Source organism: Pezoporus occidentalis, unplaced genomic scaffold (genome assembly GCF_034315485.1).
Source record: "Pezoporus occidentalis ecotype Australia unplaced genomic scaffold, CSIRO_AGI_Poc_V1 ctg171, whole genome shotgun sequence".
NCBI lineage: Eukaryota > Metazoa > Chordata > Aves > Psittaciformes > Psittacidae > Pezoporus > Pezoporus occidentalis.
Window position 1 is genome coordinate 443041 of NW_026913543.1, and position 16769 is coordinate 459809.

At 40.9% G+C, this 16769-nt stretch overlaps 1 protein-coding gene across 1 annotated transcript; it reads right to left on the minus strand.

Moving 5' to 3' along the window:
- Positions 1–4724: 4724 nt before the first annotated feature.
- On the minus strand, positions 4725–15849 carry DPM1 (dolichyl-phosphate mannosyltransferase subunit 1, catalytic). The gene is made up of 9 exons (XM_062613937.1): positions 15357–15849; positions 14914–15013; positions 12770–12803; positions 11192–11268; positions 11049–11074; positions 10038–10133; positions 8586–8654; positions 8188–8302; positions 4725–5120 (listed from the first exon to the last, which is right to left on the minus strand). Exons 1-9 carry the CDS (start codon positions 15812–15814, stop codon positions 5016–5018), a joined length of 1080 nt encoding a protein of 359 aa, XP_062469921.1. The 5' UTR covers positions 15815–15849; the 3' UTR covers positions 4725–5015.
- Between the last annotated feature and the right edge of the window lie 920 nt (positions 15850–16769).

The window sequence follows — 16769 nt, forward strand, 5'->3', positions numbered from 1 at the left end:
TTGGGAGCTTGATAGCCCCCCTGAGCTTCCCAGGAAACATCAAGCTCTCAACTGTGGTTTTGTCTGGGCTCACCTAGGGTGCAACATGTTTGCAGAAGTCAAAACAGGAAAGATGTTTGTGAGCCAAACATAAGGTAGCTTCTTGTTGTTGGTTTGGGTTTTTATGATGATGTACCATTGATAGCCATTTCTGTTGAAAAGTCAGTGCAACAAACCTTGCTGCAATAACCTTCCACACTATGGTCTCTGCCCACTGCTGCTTTGGTGAAATCTCTCTCTCAAGTGTGGAGTTTTCCAATTGAATTTTTGGTTAAAAGTTGCAATTCCATTTCCTTCTCTCCAGTACCAGTATGTTTTCTCCTGAACAGTAACAATCACAATCTGTAAGAAGTTACAAATGGCTACCAGAAGGTAAAATGTGGCCGGAACAGAGAAGTAAAAAAAAGTTTCTGTGCTTACGGAATCTCTGTGATTACCTCTTTTATTCATGTCTTCCTCAGCATGGCACCTTGCAGCTGATGTGTCATAAAACAGTGATAAAGGTTGATAAGCAATCCTCTCGTCTGCATATACCGTGGTCATAGTGATCCTCATGTTGAATTCTGGAATGCTAACCACTGAAAAGCTGTTGCTCTAGTCATCAACGCACTGAACTCAGTAGGCAATCTGTCATTTAATTCATTGTGCCAAGATTTCAATCCATGTTTATACTGGAATCTTGATAGACCCTTAAATAAATATTATTGATTAGTCATCAGTATATTTTACTGTGGATATGCAGAAGGTTGTGCAACCTTGCAGTTGGCTTTCTACGCAGTCCACTGGAAAATATGTTTTATTATAGTGCTTATATTGGCAACTAGGTACATCTTTATTGCAGGCTCAGATTTTAAAAAACTCCATAAACCAAAACTGCAGCTAATTCCCTCCAACCTCAGATCAGACAAATCCTCACCCACAAAACCCGAACAAGATAAGCTCGGGATCTCATTTTGATGCTGGCTTCACATTCAGTTGGATACATTAACGAAGCCTTGGCTGTCTGAAGTCGTTGTTCCAGCTTCAGAATCATTATGATCTAGGTCAGGGGGATTAAACTGCTTGCCTTTATGAATTACATACCTAAATCCTCATGTGAGTAAGAGAGACAGTTATACCGCAGGGTGTGAACTGTACTGCATATCCCTGTGGCAGGGCTATTTGAGAGTGTGGGGTATGAGGAGACCACAGCTGCCCAAAGCCCTCCTGCCATGTAGTATAGCTCATCAGGTGCAAAGTCCTTCGAGAAGGGGCAGTATCTATTTTAGTAGCCCCCAATTATGTGTTTCACCTCCCAGCTGGGGCTTCAGATTGTCTGATGAAACACTTCATGCTGATAGAGGGCTGCTGAAGTCAGTCAGCAGAGCTCTGACTAGGGTGTGCATTCAGAAGCACGGTCAAACCAGAGTGCAAGCACCAAACCTAGCTCATGGATAATCCTAGGGATATGCCATGCAAAACTCCAGAACTGCATGCTTGAAGCTCAGCACACTTTGGCTGTCTAATGGGTCTGAACAACTGAGCCTGCTGTGTAAGGTTTTTCATACACCACCTTAAATCTCTAGCCCATAGTAACAGAAGAAGCTCTTCCCAGGGTCTTGCCTGCCTGCCAGTGGAGGCAATCGGTTTGCTGTTCAGGAGAAAGTGAATTTTACTGGTGCATAACGTGAGTTACCATCTCCCCCCTCTTCATTAAACATGCCCAACCAAATGTATATATGATATATACAGATTTAAGCCAGGAAGGAATTAAAACTGCTGTTCTTGCCAAGTGATTGAGTGCTTGCTGACACAGACTCCTAAGAAAGTATAATAGAGAAAGTGCATTAGCTATTTGTGCCTTCTTAGGAAATGTATATGGATGTAACTGAGAAAACCTGATTCCATGTGGAACTGTAAAACCAGGGACATAAAATGGAAAATTCTCTGTAAATGTCAAGTCAGTGTTTTGTGGTGGCCAAAACAAGGCAAGTATTGCCATGATATTAAGAAAGGAACTGAAAACTGTCACTGTATAAATCTCTACTACATGAATATTTAAGACATTGTATGGAGTTCTAGGCACCTGATCCCTAAAGACTATAGTAGAACTGTCATGTTACTATAGTCTGCTACTAACACTGTGAGAACAGTAGGGTGTGGTGCGGCTTCTGTCTGAGGAAATTAGAAAGACTAATTATGATGAGGGGATAAGCAGGGTCTATAAAAAATAGGAAAAGGAAAATGAGAAACAAGAAATATGGATGATAGAATACCAGAATCACAGAATGGGTTGGAAGGGATTTTAAAGATCACAGAATGGTTTGGGTTGGAAGGGACATTAGAGATAACCCAGTTCCAACCTCCCTGCCATGGGCAGGAACACCTTCTACTAGAGCAGGTTCCTCCAAGCCCCGTCCAACCTGGCCTTGAACACTGCCAGGGATGGGGCAGCCACAGCTTCTCTGGGCAGCCTGTGCCAGCACCTCAGCACCCTCACAGGGAAGAATTTTTTCCTTGCATCTAATTGAAATCCTTCCTCTGTCAGGTTAAAGCCATTCCCCCTTGTCCTGTCCCTACCTACCCTTGTCCAAAGCCCCTCTCCAGCTTTCTTGTCAGCCCCTTAGGCACTTTAGTCTCCCCTTAAGGAGCCTTCTCTTCTCCAGGCTGAACCAGCCCAGCTCTCTCAGCCTGGCTCCAGAGCAGAGCTGCTCCAGCCCTTGATGAAGCTCCGTGGCCTCCTGTGGACTCCAGCAGCTCCATGTCCCTCTTGTGTTGTTGCCACAGCACCAGATGCAGGACTGCAGGGGGGGTCTCTCAAGAGTTCAGTAGAAGGGGAGAATCTCCTCTCTCAACCTGCTGGTGTTGAGGGATGTTTTTAATTCCTTTTATTCCCACTAGATCCATGTATTAGTTCCTTTCAGCAGGGCTTTCTACAAGTAGGTAGGTGCAGGGTAGTGAAATCAGTTTCATGCTTATGACCTTTTCTTGTTTTAAGAAGCGTTGTAGTGTCTACTTGTGTCCTGATGCCATGAAGCCCTTGTTTTTGTGTCTTTACTTTCTTCATATCTTAAATATTTCCCTTTAAGCAAATAAGAACTATCACCTATTTACTTAAAACTGGAATATAGCCCAGTCACGTTTCAAACTCTGACACACCAGAGCACACAGAATCCATGCCATGTATTATGATCTTAATTTAAAAAGCACCTTCCTCCAAACATGATCTCATAAACAGGCAAATGAAATTTCCCAGGTCATTTTCATAATCACAAAGGAGGCATGCACATTCTAAAAGCTAAACCCTAACTCAGAGCACTTAGGTTATGAGTAACTGTTACAATGGACTTTAGTTATACATTGTTAGATAAAAGCCTGAGAAAAATATGACCTGGTTGAGGCTCAATTTGTATTCTACCAAATGGTTCTCAGTAGTATGTAAATCTGAATAAACATCTAAGAACTCCCTATTGGGTCATTAAAAACTTTGTACCTATCTAAAATGTTGATTTTAGCCACAAAACCTCATAATGGAACATAAGTAGATGAAACTTACTCACTGGAGATTTCAGTGGCCCTCTAGAGCCAGAGATTTATTTCTGTATAGAATATTAAATCTGATTAGCCTGCACCAAATGAAATTATATGTAATTTGCTGGAAAAGTACAGGCAAATGTCACAAAACGTACAGTTAAGTCACTAATCCAGTGATTTGTAGATTCAAAACCTACAGCTATAGGTTTTGTATTATTTTAAGGCAAATTAATGTTTGCTCTGAATAGTCAGGAAAGGAGAGAAATACCAGAATCTGTAGCACATCACTAAAGAAAGGAGTATGTCTAAAGCAGTCCCTTAGAAAACATGCTGTCATTTTAAAGTTGTATTTAACCATTTTTGTCACTGTGATAAGTAACTGAGATATGAATTTATCATTTATTTACAAACTTTCTATTTAATTTTTCTAATATTAAAAATTCTATCTACTGTACTAAAGAAATACAAACACCAGCCAAATAGGCATCATTTTTAAGCAACATCTGTGGCTTCTCCTAACATTAATTTTCTCATACAGATATCCACAGAACTACTCTCACCCCCCAAAAATGGGACATATTCTTCATCCATATAACAACATGAAACAAAAAAACCCCAGTGTTACTTGTTTGTGTTTCATTTATCAGGATCTGGAACAAAGACAGATTCCACATTGCAAACTGTTGTTTGACCAAAGAAAAACCTCTCGGATCCAGTGAGGTGAACTGGGTCTCACCCTGAAGCTGGGTGAGATGCCATAGTCTTGTTTTACAGGTTCTAAAAATGTTTAGATTCTAAAGAAAATGGGAAAAGGGAATCACCTGCTTCTGGACAAATACACAGAATACAAAATTATTCCACACCTACAATTCTCTTTCTTATCCAAAGAATATTCCTTCTTTCCAGTCTAGGAACAGCTTTACAAAGAACAAATCACTGTATTCATCTGGGTTTCGTCTTAAGCTACCTAGGTTTTATCAGTGCTGTAGACTGTTCTATGTCTGATTTAAGATACATGTCTCTCTGTGCTGAGCAAAGGGAACTAATTGGTATATATTTAAAATACTATCTGCAAACCACAGAACAAAGAGAAGATAAATTCTGTATTCTCTTTATGTCCTTGCTTGTCTTCATTTCAAAATCATCTTTAGCTTCTGCTGAATAATGATTCATTTCTGAATGCAAAAGATCATTAGTTCTTTATTAAGACTTCATTATTGTTACAAAAATAGAATAGAGCATTAGTCTTTATTAGGTTTTAGTTTAACATTCAGTTCATTTATTTTGAAAGGAGCATTCTGGGGTACAACATATGTAGTTCATTACTGGTGGTTTATTTAACTGTTAGTTTATAGAAGGTCTTCTGGTCACCACACAAATTATCAGGCTTCTGCTATTATGTACTAAAAACCACACAGATGTCAGAAAAGGGTTTCCTAAAAAAGTTAATTTAGGATAAACTATCACGTTGTAGCAAACAAGGTCAAGAGCCCCTTTAAGAAGGAGACTATTTCATTGCCTCCCAGTTTAGATTCTCCGTAGACACGGTCCACAAATGAAATAGGAACCTGTTGAAACAAGCAAAACTATTTTTAAGGTTCAAAACCTTAAGAATCATAAATACTGTAAACATAAGAATGGCTTTTGAACTACAGCAGGTTTAGACATGGGAAGAAGGCAAACATCAGATCAGCTTCCTTTGTGCCAGCTCTTACTGGTGGTTTTAATGATGCCCCATAGCTGGGGAGCATGAAATTATTTGGTTTATCACCTTTAAAGGTGATCCAAAGACACTACTCAGTGGCTGGATGATACACCAGTCAGAAGAAACTTAATAGCTTAAGTGTACTGAAAGCCTGGGGGTTTAAAATGAACCTTCACTGCTTTCCTGCACTGAAATTCAATACCTTTGAGTCAACGCCTCAGGGAGGCAAAAACTTCCCGCCACCATGAAACAGTATTCTGCACCTCACCACTGCCTGGAAGATGACATCTGGGTATGGCAGCTGGTGTATATTTTACAAGCAATGCCTGTCTTTATTGCTCTTTGACCATTTTATAGAATATTTACAGGATTAGAGGGCATTTAAAACACTAATTTGGGTTTCCTTACTGAAGTGATTATACTGACCAGATTAACTCCCTACTCATAAAACTCTGGGTAAATGCTGCTTTTCAGTAATTACATCACATACAGATGACATAAACAGGACATTCTGCCAACACTGTATTAGAATATTCAAGAATTTCCATACATGTTTATATGCAGAATTAAAATACTTCAGGGACTGGAATAAAGAACTGCATTTGCAAAAGTCATTAGAAAACTGGCTTAGTGTTCTGCTGGCAGCTTCAACCACAATCATCTGGCAAGCAGGACACAAAACCCACCACACCCTTGCATGTGTGCCAGGGCTGAGGACTTCTCACAACTCTAGCTCAGTCAATGGTAGAAGAGAACTCAGGGCAAGAAAATGGTAAAAAGATACCTAAAAAGGCATCCAGAGAGACTCAGCAGTGGCTCTGGCTTTCTTAGTAGAGTCCCTTTGATGATCCCAAGCAAGTACAGACAGCTGATCTATGGGGCGCTACTGAATATGTAGTCATAGCAGTGACATTTCCTGACTCACGATGAAAGAATGGTTAACATCTCATGTAGTAAAAGGTGTCAGTCTTGCCCTTCAATATAGGAGTTAACCACCATGTTGCTTCTGGACTTTGCCTTTCTTGCATAAGAAGTTCTACCATTACTCTAAAGGAAGCATCTTCCAGAGGGTGTATTCCATGCACTGTGGTACATTTCACGTATAGTAAAGAAGTACAGCAAAATGAAACAGATGCAAACAAGACTATTCAGGTATGGCTCATGCCAGTTCATCTCATTATCCCCTTGTTCCTATTAGACTGGCAGGTCTCAATCTTCATTTTCAACTTTGCTTAAGAAATATTTTTCTGGCAGAATTGTATCTACATTTTACAGCTGCATAAACCCCCTTTTCTGTGTGTAAAGTTCCAGCACCTGCAAACCAGGAATGAGATGTGTGAGTGTCACCTCTGCTGGAATTTTAGTATTACGGTTTGGATAATTATAAACTATGTAAAGATCATAAGTAATGATCAGGAAATACTGTATCAATGCACTTGAAATGTAATGGAAAATTTCCTACTCCAGGAAGCTACAACACAGAGATGATACAGAGAACAGGAAAAATACCATAGTCATGCTAGGTATGCATCAGCAACCTGAATACTGTCGTGTTTGTTACAGATATCACAAAGGCAATCCTAAAGGCAAGGGCAAAGCAGAACAATGAAGCAACTTTTCAGATGTTAGGGAGAACTCTTCCCAGCTGTGAGAATCCAAAGGCAGAGGGAAGGAGATGCTTGAGAACATACAGCTGAATTATGGAGGATGGTGTAACTGACCCATGACAGAAGAGAGCACGTGCGCCACCACTGATGGAGAGACATTAAGCTTAGTCAAGACTGCTAGGCCTTGAACCAGAGGACAAACGTCTTATATTTGATGCTATGCAACCAGTAGTGGCATGTAAATACATCGATGGTGGGAATCAAATAATAGGGAGAGAAAAGGTCTTTGCAGGAGCAGCCTTAAGAGGTATAAACAATCCAAGACTGAATTTTTTCAAGCCAGAGAACTGTATTTTACTGTTTTAAAAATGTATTGTAAATGAACCCCATTTCGCCCGAGTTTTCAGTTTCTGGGTGTACAGGTGAGGATTTAATTCAGTAATACTAGAAAGCAGTACATGACTCCAGCTGGATGGGAAGACCAAAGAAAATACTGTAAACCTCAGCTAAGAACAGGATAGTGATGTTGCTCCATAAGTGAGAAAGGTGGAAGAAAAGAACTTGCTTTATTGTGTGGAAATTCTCTGCCCAATGGTGATCGAGAAGTGCAAGATGTTCAGGTTTAGAGAGGTAAGTACCACCAACAGAATTCTCTGACAAGTCAGTCATGAAAATTATGATGAAGGAACTGGTTCTGAGATTCACAAAGAATTCCAGAGAAAAGAAATCATCTTTAAAGACACCAGCAAGAGCAATTCAGTGAAACATAAAAGGGCACAATCAGACTGCTGGAAATACAGCAGCTACCAGTTATTTGGAGTTCTTTTCTAATGGTAGACAGCACATTCAAAGGGTTTAGAAGTGGCAAGTTGGAAAATAACAAGGCAATAAATGATGGAGAGCAGACTAAATCTGAAATAGAATCAGGTTGGTGGAGAAAACAAAGTGATTTGAAAAGACCTAACTAGAGATGTCTGTACAATATGAAGGAGGAAAGAAAAGGCTCAGGGCAGCTTCACTGTGTATTTTAGCCTTCCCTCATTTGAAAAAACTTGTAAAATTGTATGTGGCTAAAGAAATCGCAACAGGAGAAGAGAAGGATCTGAGCAGCATATCAGCCAGGGGAATGAATATGCAGCTGGATTTCAGATCTCCTATTCACCTGGAAAAGCTGGGAAAATAGAGTTGTACATATGTAACCTTTCTGGATCGATTTGATAATCTTGCTGCTTCATGGAAGCTCACAAAACTTCCTGCTTTCCCAGTAATCTGTATCTACATTGAAATGAAAGCACAATATATTTATCACAACTTTCACTATACCTCTCCAATAGTATATCCCAACTGTCTAGCCCGAACAATCATCTCCATCTGGAAGACGTATCCTTTAGAAACACATTTTTCCATTAGCTTCTCTAAGACTTCTTTTCTGTATAACCTGTAAATGATTACAAAAAGAAAAGAGAAATCTGAAGCACAACGTCTGAACTTTAGAAATCAAGACAGTGCGTAGGAATTTTAACTGGAATCACTCACTCAGATGATTGCTATTTAAAAACCAATCTTTAACAAAGTCAGTTCTTGCAATCTAGTCTGTTTCTTACACCTTTCCAAACAGATTTCATAGCCCTCAGTAAGGAAGGTCTGTTCTTCCTCCAGTTCCTTGTTCAGCAGTTTCTTAATTTCAAATAAACTTGACGAATTGGAAACCAGACCCATACCTGAAGCTCCCTGTTAGGTCTGATGCACCTGGTCGCAGCAAAACCTGAGTCAGAAAATTGGCACCACGACTGTGAAAGAAAAGATGAATGTCAGAATTGCTCAGTGCACAACTCCAGAAGATCAAGCGGAATTTCTAGAAAAGAAGCAAAAATCATCCTACCAGCAAAGAAAATAAGAAAAAGGAAAATGAAACTATTTCTAATACATTTTCACTTCTAGATTTGACAAATAAATCACAGAATCTTGAAATGAAAACCTAATGTTTGCATTTCAAACAGATTATCAGTAGATTATTGAACTATGAAGGAGAAAATGGTTTCTAGAAATCAGGTTTACAATCTGGTTCTTTCTGGCAGAACTGTTAGTGCAACTACACACTGAGACAATACATCTGACAACAGCCAAAATGTTTTTCTTCTAACATTCACTGTAGGCGGAGAATAAAAATGTTTCCTGGACAAATGTGAGACTTGGATTAAAAAAAATCAAGGTTCAGTTTTGGTAACACTGCTCTTATAGCATGATAAGGATCATCTCCACTGATGAAGAATGTCACAACACTGAGAGGCCAGTTACGATTATCTTGCTGAGGACTCTATTACACACTGATAAAAGGTGTAAATCCTTCACCTTGTCCAGCACGAAGTAAAAGGATTCCTCTGTAATGTCTATTCAGCTCTTTTGCTGGGTGTAGATTTTATTTACATTCACAAAAAGGTGAGCACTTATTCCAGCATTAAAAACAGAAGTCCCAAACACAGTCCCTGTGGTATCACCTCCAGATCAGACTGCTAACACAACTTCTGCTCCTAATTCTTTACAGTAACATATAAATTATTCCTATTCTCTTAAATTAGGTGTGAAAGACTATGCAGAAACTTGTCAACTACCTCCTCAGAGTCTGTAAGCCCCTGTAAACCTGAGACATCAGCCTCCATATGCTTGTACAACCTTGACAGAACTTTCCTCTTTGTGCTGGTGTTCATTGTAACTGTTTTCTAGCAAGGTCTAAGCAATCACTTGTTAGCATTGATCACGCCAGGTAATCCTTAACTGATGACAAATCAGAGCTTCAACAGAGGGGTTTAGCAAGTGATTTACTCCTAGGGAAAAGCTGGTTACAGCTGGTAGAGCTAACTAAATGTGTTTTTAAACTTACAACAGTCTCAGGTCATTTGCTGGATGATGAAGCTGACTGTCCCAACCTGACACCAGGCAGGTTTGTTCACTGTTCCAACCCATTTCTCAAGCTTAGTTATGTCATTACATTCCTTCTTGGTGGGTTTTAACTAAGGAATTTGCAAACCATTCATGCTTCTATTACTTAACATAATTTTGCAGTACCCAGTACTATTGACTGAAGACTCAGTTCAGCTCAGACTGAGCTGAATCCTCGGAATTACTGTTTCTAAATAACATATTTATGTGTAAATATGTAGAAAAATACCAACCTGATTAATTTTCTTTTCAAATCCCAGCCATATACTCCTCCGTTTCCTTTATATCTTGTTCCAGACACAATATCAAAATTGCCTTCTTTCTGCTTTCTATAAGCAATTGGTTTTATCAGAGAAACAGGAGGATTATTTGTATGAAGGTTGGACAAAATAAAAACAATCACTCTTTTTACAAAATCCATATTTTACAAACCTCTGAATGAATAAGGAGAGATGAAAGCAATCCTTATGGTGCTTATAGCATTATGCATTTAAAAACCTGGTGATTATTCTCCTATAAAGACCCATTTCAGGGAATCTCATGATTATCTTTTACCAACTACGCCACAGAATTTCACAGACTACTTCATGAATAGGCATTTTTAAAGCTTCTCTCTAGTATAAAAGACAATGATTTTAAATACAAATTTAAACATTTAAATTACACAAACCAATAATAAGGAAAAAAAAGTCTGGAACTATCCTTAGTCCAGACTGCTGCAGAACCTCATCTAAAATGTAAGGCCTCCAGTTCTATTAGGCAAGAAGGTCGTTAATTACACGGACTGCTGCCATTAGACTCCAATGTAATGCCTCTTGTCCATTTCTCACCAACTGAAATGTTACAGGGAGGTGGAGGTAGGCAAAAGGAAGAGAAGTATTTCACTAATAACTGAGGACATGGTCCTCTATTCAACATCTTTACATGATGAAATCAACAGAATCAGAAGATGACATTTATATATATGCTTTTTAAAGCTGCACAGCCATTACAAGGCAGAGAGCTACTACTTAGCCACACGTGCACTCTGTTACTTTAAACTTGGGGATTTTTGCTCCAGTTAGGAACTAATTATTTTCCTGGACTATTCTGGGACAAATCTAATGAGGGCCAATCACTTTTATTCAAATTCTTTCCTTGCCAATTTTCTTACCACAGCTACACAAGAATATAAAGCTTTCAAATACTACTACAAACCAATAAACGTTCAGAAGTCATTCTCTCATACTATGATCGGCACCTACCTGATAAACTCTGGAATAAACTTTGGCTGAAATGGAAAGAAAACAGATCAGAAAAGATAAAGCAGTGGGGGTTAAAAAAAAAAAAATCAATGAAAACTTAATTTTAGCAGATTAAAAAAATGGTAGATAAAATACAGACTTACATGGTGAGAGAGGTCAGCATCCATAATAACAATGAAATTCCCAGTGGCGTGCTTCATTCCATGAATATACGCAGTGCCTGATGAAACAGTAAAGAATTTCCCTCACTATTTTAACATGTGCAATCTTGCACAGTCTTCAATGATTTTCTAGAATCTCTACTAGAAAAGGATCAATTACAACCTCATAAAATTTATTTTAAAATGATGTATTGGTGATCAAACATTAAAATTCCTTTTCCTTTTCCCTCCAGTTTCAGCACTAGATTTTATAAATATAAATAGATTATAAACAGATTTTATAAATAGAAAATTGGCAAATCCTGCTGCACTAGAGCTGCGCAGAGAAGCATGACTTGGTAAGTGGGTCACTATTTGAAATATCATTTTCAGAAGAGCCACAGGCACTTGTGAGCCACAGAAGACTAGAAATAGGACACAGACAAGAACATAATCACCAACAGTTAAAACCCCCTTGATTTCTAGACTCAGAATTTACTAGTAGTTGTATATAGATTTTAGTTAGTTCTTGATACCATGAATAATATTCTGGTACCTAATCTGAAGACAGCCCTTTTCTCTTTCTTTAGACTTTGTTGTGTTTTATTCATCCTGGATGAACTGGTGTAGCTATTTGGATAGGAGCTGTAACAAGTTCTGCTATTACAGTTTTCCTCAAGAATGCAAATTTCTGATCCCAGTCATGTCATCCAGAGGCAGCACTGTATCTGCAGACCGTAAAGCAGCACAGCAGATATGAAAAACTGGCAGATTAGTCTCACTTATCCAAATTACTCTTGAGTTTTTCTGTTAACTTCATGAGGAATAGATAAAACTGAACGCAAAACACTCAACTGATGTCCTTAGCAGGCACTGCTACAGAAAACTAAACTCCTGGTTAGTGAACAAGCTGCCTTCCCTGTCTTTCCCTTGTTTGCAGAGTTACATCATAGAAGTGTCACAGATTTGTATATTGTGCACAAGTGGTAGCTATGGTACACAAAACAGTCAAATTCAGTCAGTTTTAATCCATAATACTGGTCAAATTAAGACATGGGATGAGAAAGTAGAAAACATACACATAACAGCATGTAAGCTTTTTGGAGTTTCTTAGATAAATGAGAGGAAAAAAGTATAGAAAATTTAACCAGAAAATTCAGTATCAAAATTAGAATTTGATTTTTGTTCAGTGGACTGGGGAAATCAGGTGCAGCACCCAGAACACTGAACACCTCAGATGTTTTACCAGTGGGGGATTGCAAGATATTTATCAAGAAATGCAGATAGCGATTGACAATAAATCAAACAACAAACTGCATTTTATCATTGGCTCCATTCTTTTAAGGCAGAAGGGATAAAGATCTTAACAGATGGAAATATCTCCACTTTATTTCAGAATAGTTTTCATACTACAAGTTTTAATGCAATTTCATAGCATCCTTGAGTGGTTTGAGTTGGGAGAGACCTTAAAGCTCATCCAGTTGCTGTGATTTTTTTTCCCACTCAAACTTCATATACTAGAATCAAAGAATACAGCAGATTTATTTTTTTTAGTACTAACCGGAGTTAGCCAGGACTTACCGAGGCCCAACTTTCTTGCTCTGGGTCTCAGAAGCTGCAGAACATATTAAGATACAGACATTACTCGAAGAACAGTTTTTAATTCAGTTTAGTGACACCTTAAATTTGCTATTTTCAAGGTACAAAAATATCTTAAAATGAACTTTTGATTTTTAGAAATCTAGTTAATATAAATTTATCTGTCAAAATATATGAGACACAAACCATTATATTAAACAGGTATTCGATCAGGTCATATTTAAAAGCAAACACCTCTTAAGCTTTATTTAGTAGTTCTGCAGTAAAAAACAAAATCAACAAAATAACCCCAAATTAAAAGTGCCATCTCAGTAACTAAAAGATTTCCCCAAATTCCACTCTCTGAAACACAGTTATACATCTGAACAACAGTCTCCCCAGCACCGTTACTCTTCAGGGATCACAGACACTAACAGCAAATATTTTAGCAAGTTTCCCAAAGTAATCACTTTCAGTACTGAATATGAATGTCAAGATTTTAGTGTGCATATGGACATAACCAGGAGTAATGACCTTATAACAACATTATCAATCATCCAGAACATGAGTGACCAAGCTTTAAACCCAGGCCCCATTTCCTCAGCTCCTGCGGGGCTCTGTGAAGTGCAGGGGGAAAAGGGGTCACCACCACTAACAAAAGAGGAATCTCATTTCTAGATCATCATGACAGTAATTTAACTCCTAAAGTGCCACTGATATAAGTCAGCATTTGGGGAGGAGAGAGTAGATCTTTAAGCAGTTATCTAAACATAATTCTGAAACACATTTTAAATCTTGGCCAGTTTTGATGCCTTATCTAAGTGGTCATAAGCAATGCAATTTGGAGATGGACATAGGTATGAAGGAGTTAATCCTCAGTGCTTCTGCTGATTTGTTATTTTGGTTTCTGGGTTGGTTGTTTGCTTTTTAATATATAGTTAGGTTTGAACATTAACTCAAGAAAAAATTACTTTAGTTCCTCATCTACTTCCGTGAAGCTGTTGGCCTTGCATTAAATCAACAGCACATTGCATTCAGTAAGCTTAATGTAGTAAGCAAGAAGCCCCATCAAGTTGTTTAGATGATGACAACTGAGCGCAAATCAGAACAGTGACTTTGCTCAGGAAACAAAATTCAGGTTAAAAAAAAAAAATATATATATATATCAGGAAACAGTGAAAATTCATCTAATGAAAACTCTCAGCAGATTTACCCTTCTGCAGTGGTGCCAGTGTGAGCTGATGGTGGTGCCTTCACATATTCACACTCAACTGTGCTCAGCTCAACACTGCATCAGGGGATGGTCCACAGGTTAAACTTCAAAACTAAACTCTTATGCAGTGAGGAAACTTTTCTATTGCTGGTATAAAAAAAAAGAAAGTAAAAGGATAAAAAAAGGCAGACTCCAAAACTTCTTATACACGTTGTTCTTAAAACAATCTCTAAATCGTACTTAATTCACAGATACTTTTTAAACCCATGCATTTACACAGTGACAGATTAGGAAAGTGCCCCTGCTTACAGCACAACCAGCACACAGAAGGTTGGGTTCACTGTTCTGTGATAAAGCCTTTATTGCCAAAAAAAGGTGGCTTTAAGTTGTAAACACCAAAGAAGTAACAGTATCTTGTTGTAATTGATGGTTATATAGTAATATATTAAATAGGGGGAAAAAAGTCCTGTCATTGAGGAATGCAACCAGATTCAAAAATCACAAGTCCAGGCTAGCTTTTATCTTTCCAATTTCCTTATTCCTGCAGTCACTTAAAATGAGATTAAACCTTATCCTGACCTCATTTTTCCCTCAGCTGTGCGCAAAGTAACAACTAACAACCACTACTTGTTATTCACAGCACGCAGCAATGCACAAAGTACTGAAAACCTTTGCAAACAGTTTATGATTCTGCATATTAGCCCATGACGCTGCTAAGCTGCTGCAGAACATCTGTAGCTTTACATTAGCCTGGAGTGCTGTGGAAAAACTAAATAACTTGTTTAAGGAGGTAATCCAGAGATGCTGCTCTCCAAGAGTTCTCTATGGGTTCTGGTTCTCTAAGGGTTCCGGTTCTCTAAGGGTTCCTGTTCCCCCCAGACTTCAAGTACTTTCCAATATGATAAAAATGAAAGATACAGCATATAGAACTCACTATTTTATCTGATCCATATATTTTTTCCAATTGCTCAGCAATTTCCTGTGTCCCATCGGGGCTCCCATCATCTATGATGATAATTTCAAAATCCTTTCCGCTGAAATGAGAATCGTTTTTAAATGAACAGACGGCAAACCCAGTTTCACTGCCCGTGTCACTGCGAGCGGCACGGGCCTGAATCGAATACAAGGTGACTTTCTGACAGCCGGATGCTGTAGTTACCGCCACAGGACCACGCTTACAGGATAAACCGTGACCCAAGGTCACTGTTTCAGCTCTTAAGCCGCAACAGCGCCACATCCCGCTGCAGCCTCACCACAGCGACCGGTGCGAGCCCCGGGACCGCGAGAGGGGCAAAGCTAAAGCTGCCTCCGGGGTTTCCCTCCGGCAGCAGGACCGCCCCTCCCGCAGCCCGGTCCCCCCCGCGCCGCAGGCGGTACCTGTCGCGGAAGGTGCGCGCCAGCAGCCACACGACGAGGGGCAGGTTCTCCCGCTCGTTGTACGTGGGCAGCAGCACCGAGAACTTGTCACCCCCGCGGCCGCCGCCCGCCATGTCGGCGCGCTGGCGCACCCGGAACCGGCGGCCAGAACACGGAGCCAACCGGCGCGCCCGACGCGGACGGAAGTGCGATGCTCTAGAGGTGACCGGGAGGAAGCGGAAGCGGTGTGCGGGGTTCGTCGCTGTCCTCTCGGCTATGGCCGGCATGGCGGAGGCGGAGCGGCTGAGCGCCGAGATCAGCCGGCGGGAGCGGGAGCTGCGCGGCCTGCGGGACCGGCTGGCCACTGTCCTGGCGGGGGGTGCCGCGGGGGACGCCGCGCACACGGAGGAGGATGCCTCCGCCTTTCCCGCCGAGCTCCCCCCGCTGCCCGCCCAGGCCTCTCTGAGCCCCTCCGACATCCTGCGGTACAGCCGGCAGCTGGTGCTGCCTGAGCTCGGCGTGCGGGGACAGCTGCTTCTGGCCCGCTCCTCCGTGCTCGTTGTGGGCTGCGGCGGCTTGGGCTGCCCCCTGGCCCAGTACCTGGCCGCGGCCGGTGTCGGCCGCCTGGGTCTGGTAGATCACGACGTGGTGGAGACGAGCAACCTGCACCGGCAGGTGCTGCACGGGGAGGCCCGCCGGGGGCTGCCCAAAGCCACATCTGCCGCGGCAGCTCTTCGGCTGCTGAACTCCACAGTGCAGTACGTGCCGTACTGCGGCGCCCTGAGCCCTCGCACCGCTCTGGACCTGGTCCGGCAGTACGATGTCGTCGCCGACTGCTCCGACAACGTCCCCACCAGGTACTTGGTGAATGACGCCTGTGTTCTGGCTGGGAAGCCCCTGGTGTCCGGCAGTGCCCTGCGCCTGGAGGGGCAGCTGGTCGTGTACAACTACCAGGGAGGGCCCTGTTACAGGTGTCTCTTCCCCAAGCCCCCTCCACCAGAGACAGTGACCAACTGTGCAGATGGGGGAGTGCTGGGTGTTGTGCCAGGCATCATGGGGTGCATACAGGCCTTGGAAGTGCTGAAGATCGTCTCGGGAATGGGTTCGTCTTTCAATCAGTTCATGCTGATGTTTGATGCCCGAGAAGGGAGATTTCGCAACATCAAGTTAAGACCAAAGAAACCAGACTGTGTTGTTTGTGGTGATAATCCATCTGTCACCTGCCTTCAGGATTATGAGGCATTTTGTGGTTCTTCAGCAACAGACAAGTGTAGGACTTTACATCTGCTGTCTAGTAAAGACAGGATATCTGTAGAGCAATACAAGAAACTGTTGGATGAGCAAGTTCCTCATGTATTGCTAGATGTTCGTCCACAGGTAGAAGTGGATATCTGTCGTCTGGCACACTCTGTTCACATTCCTTTGAGTAAATTA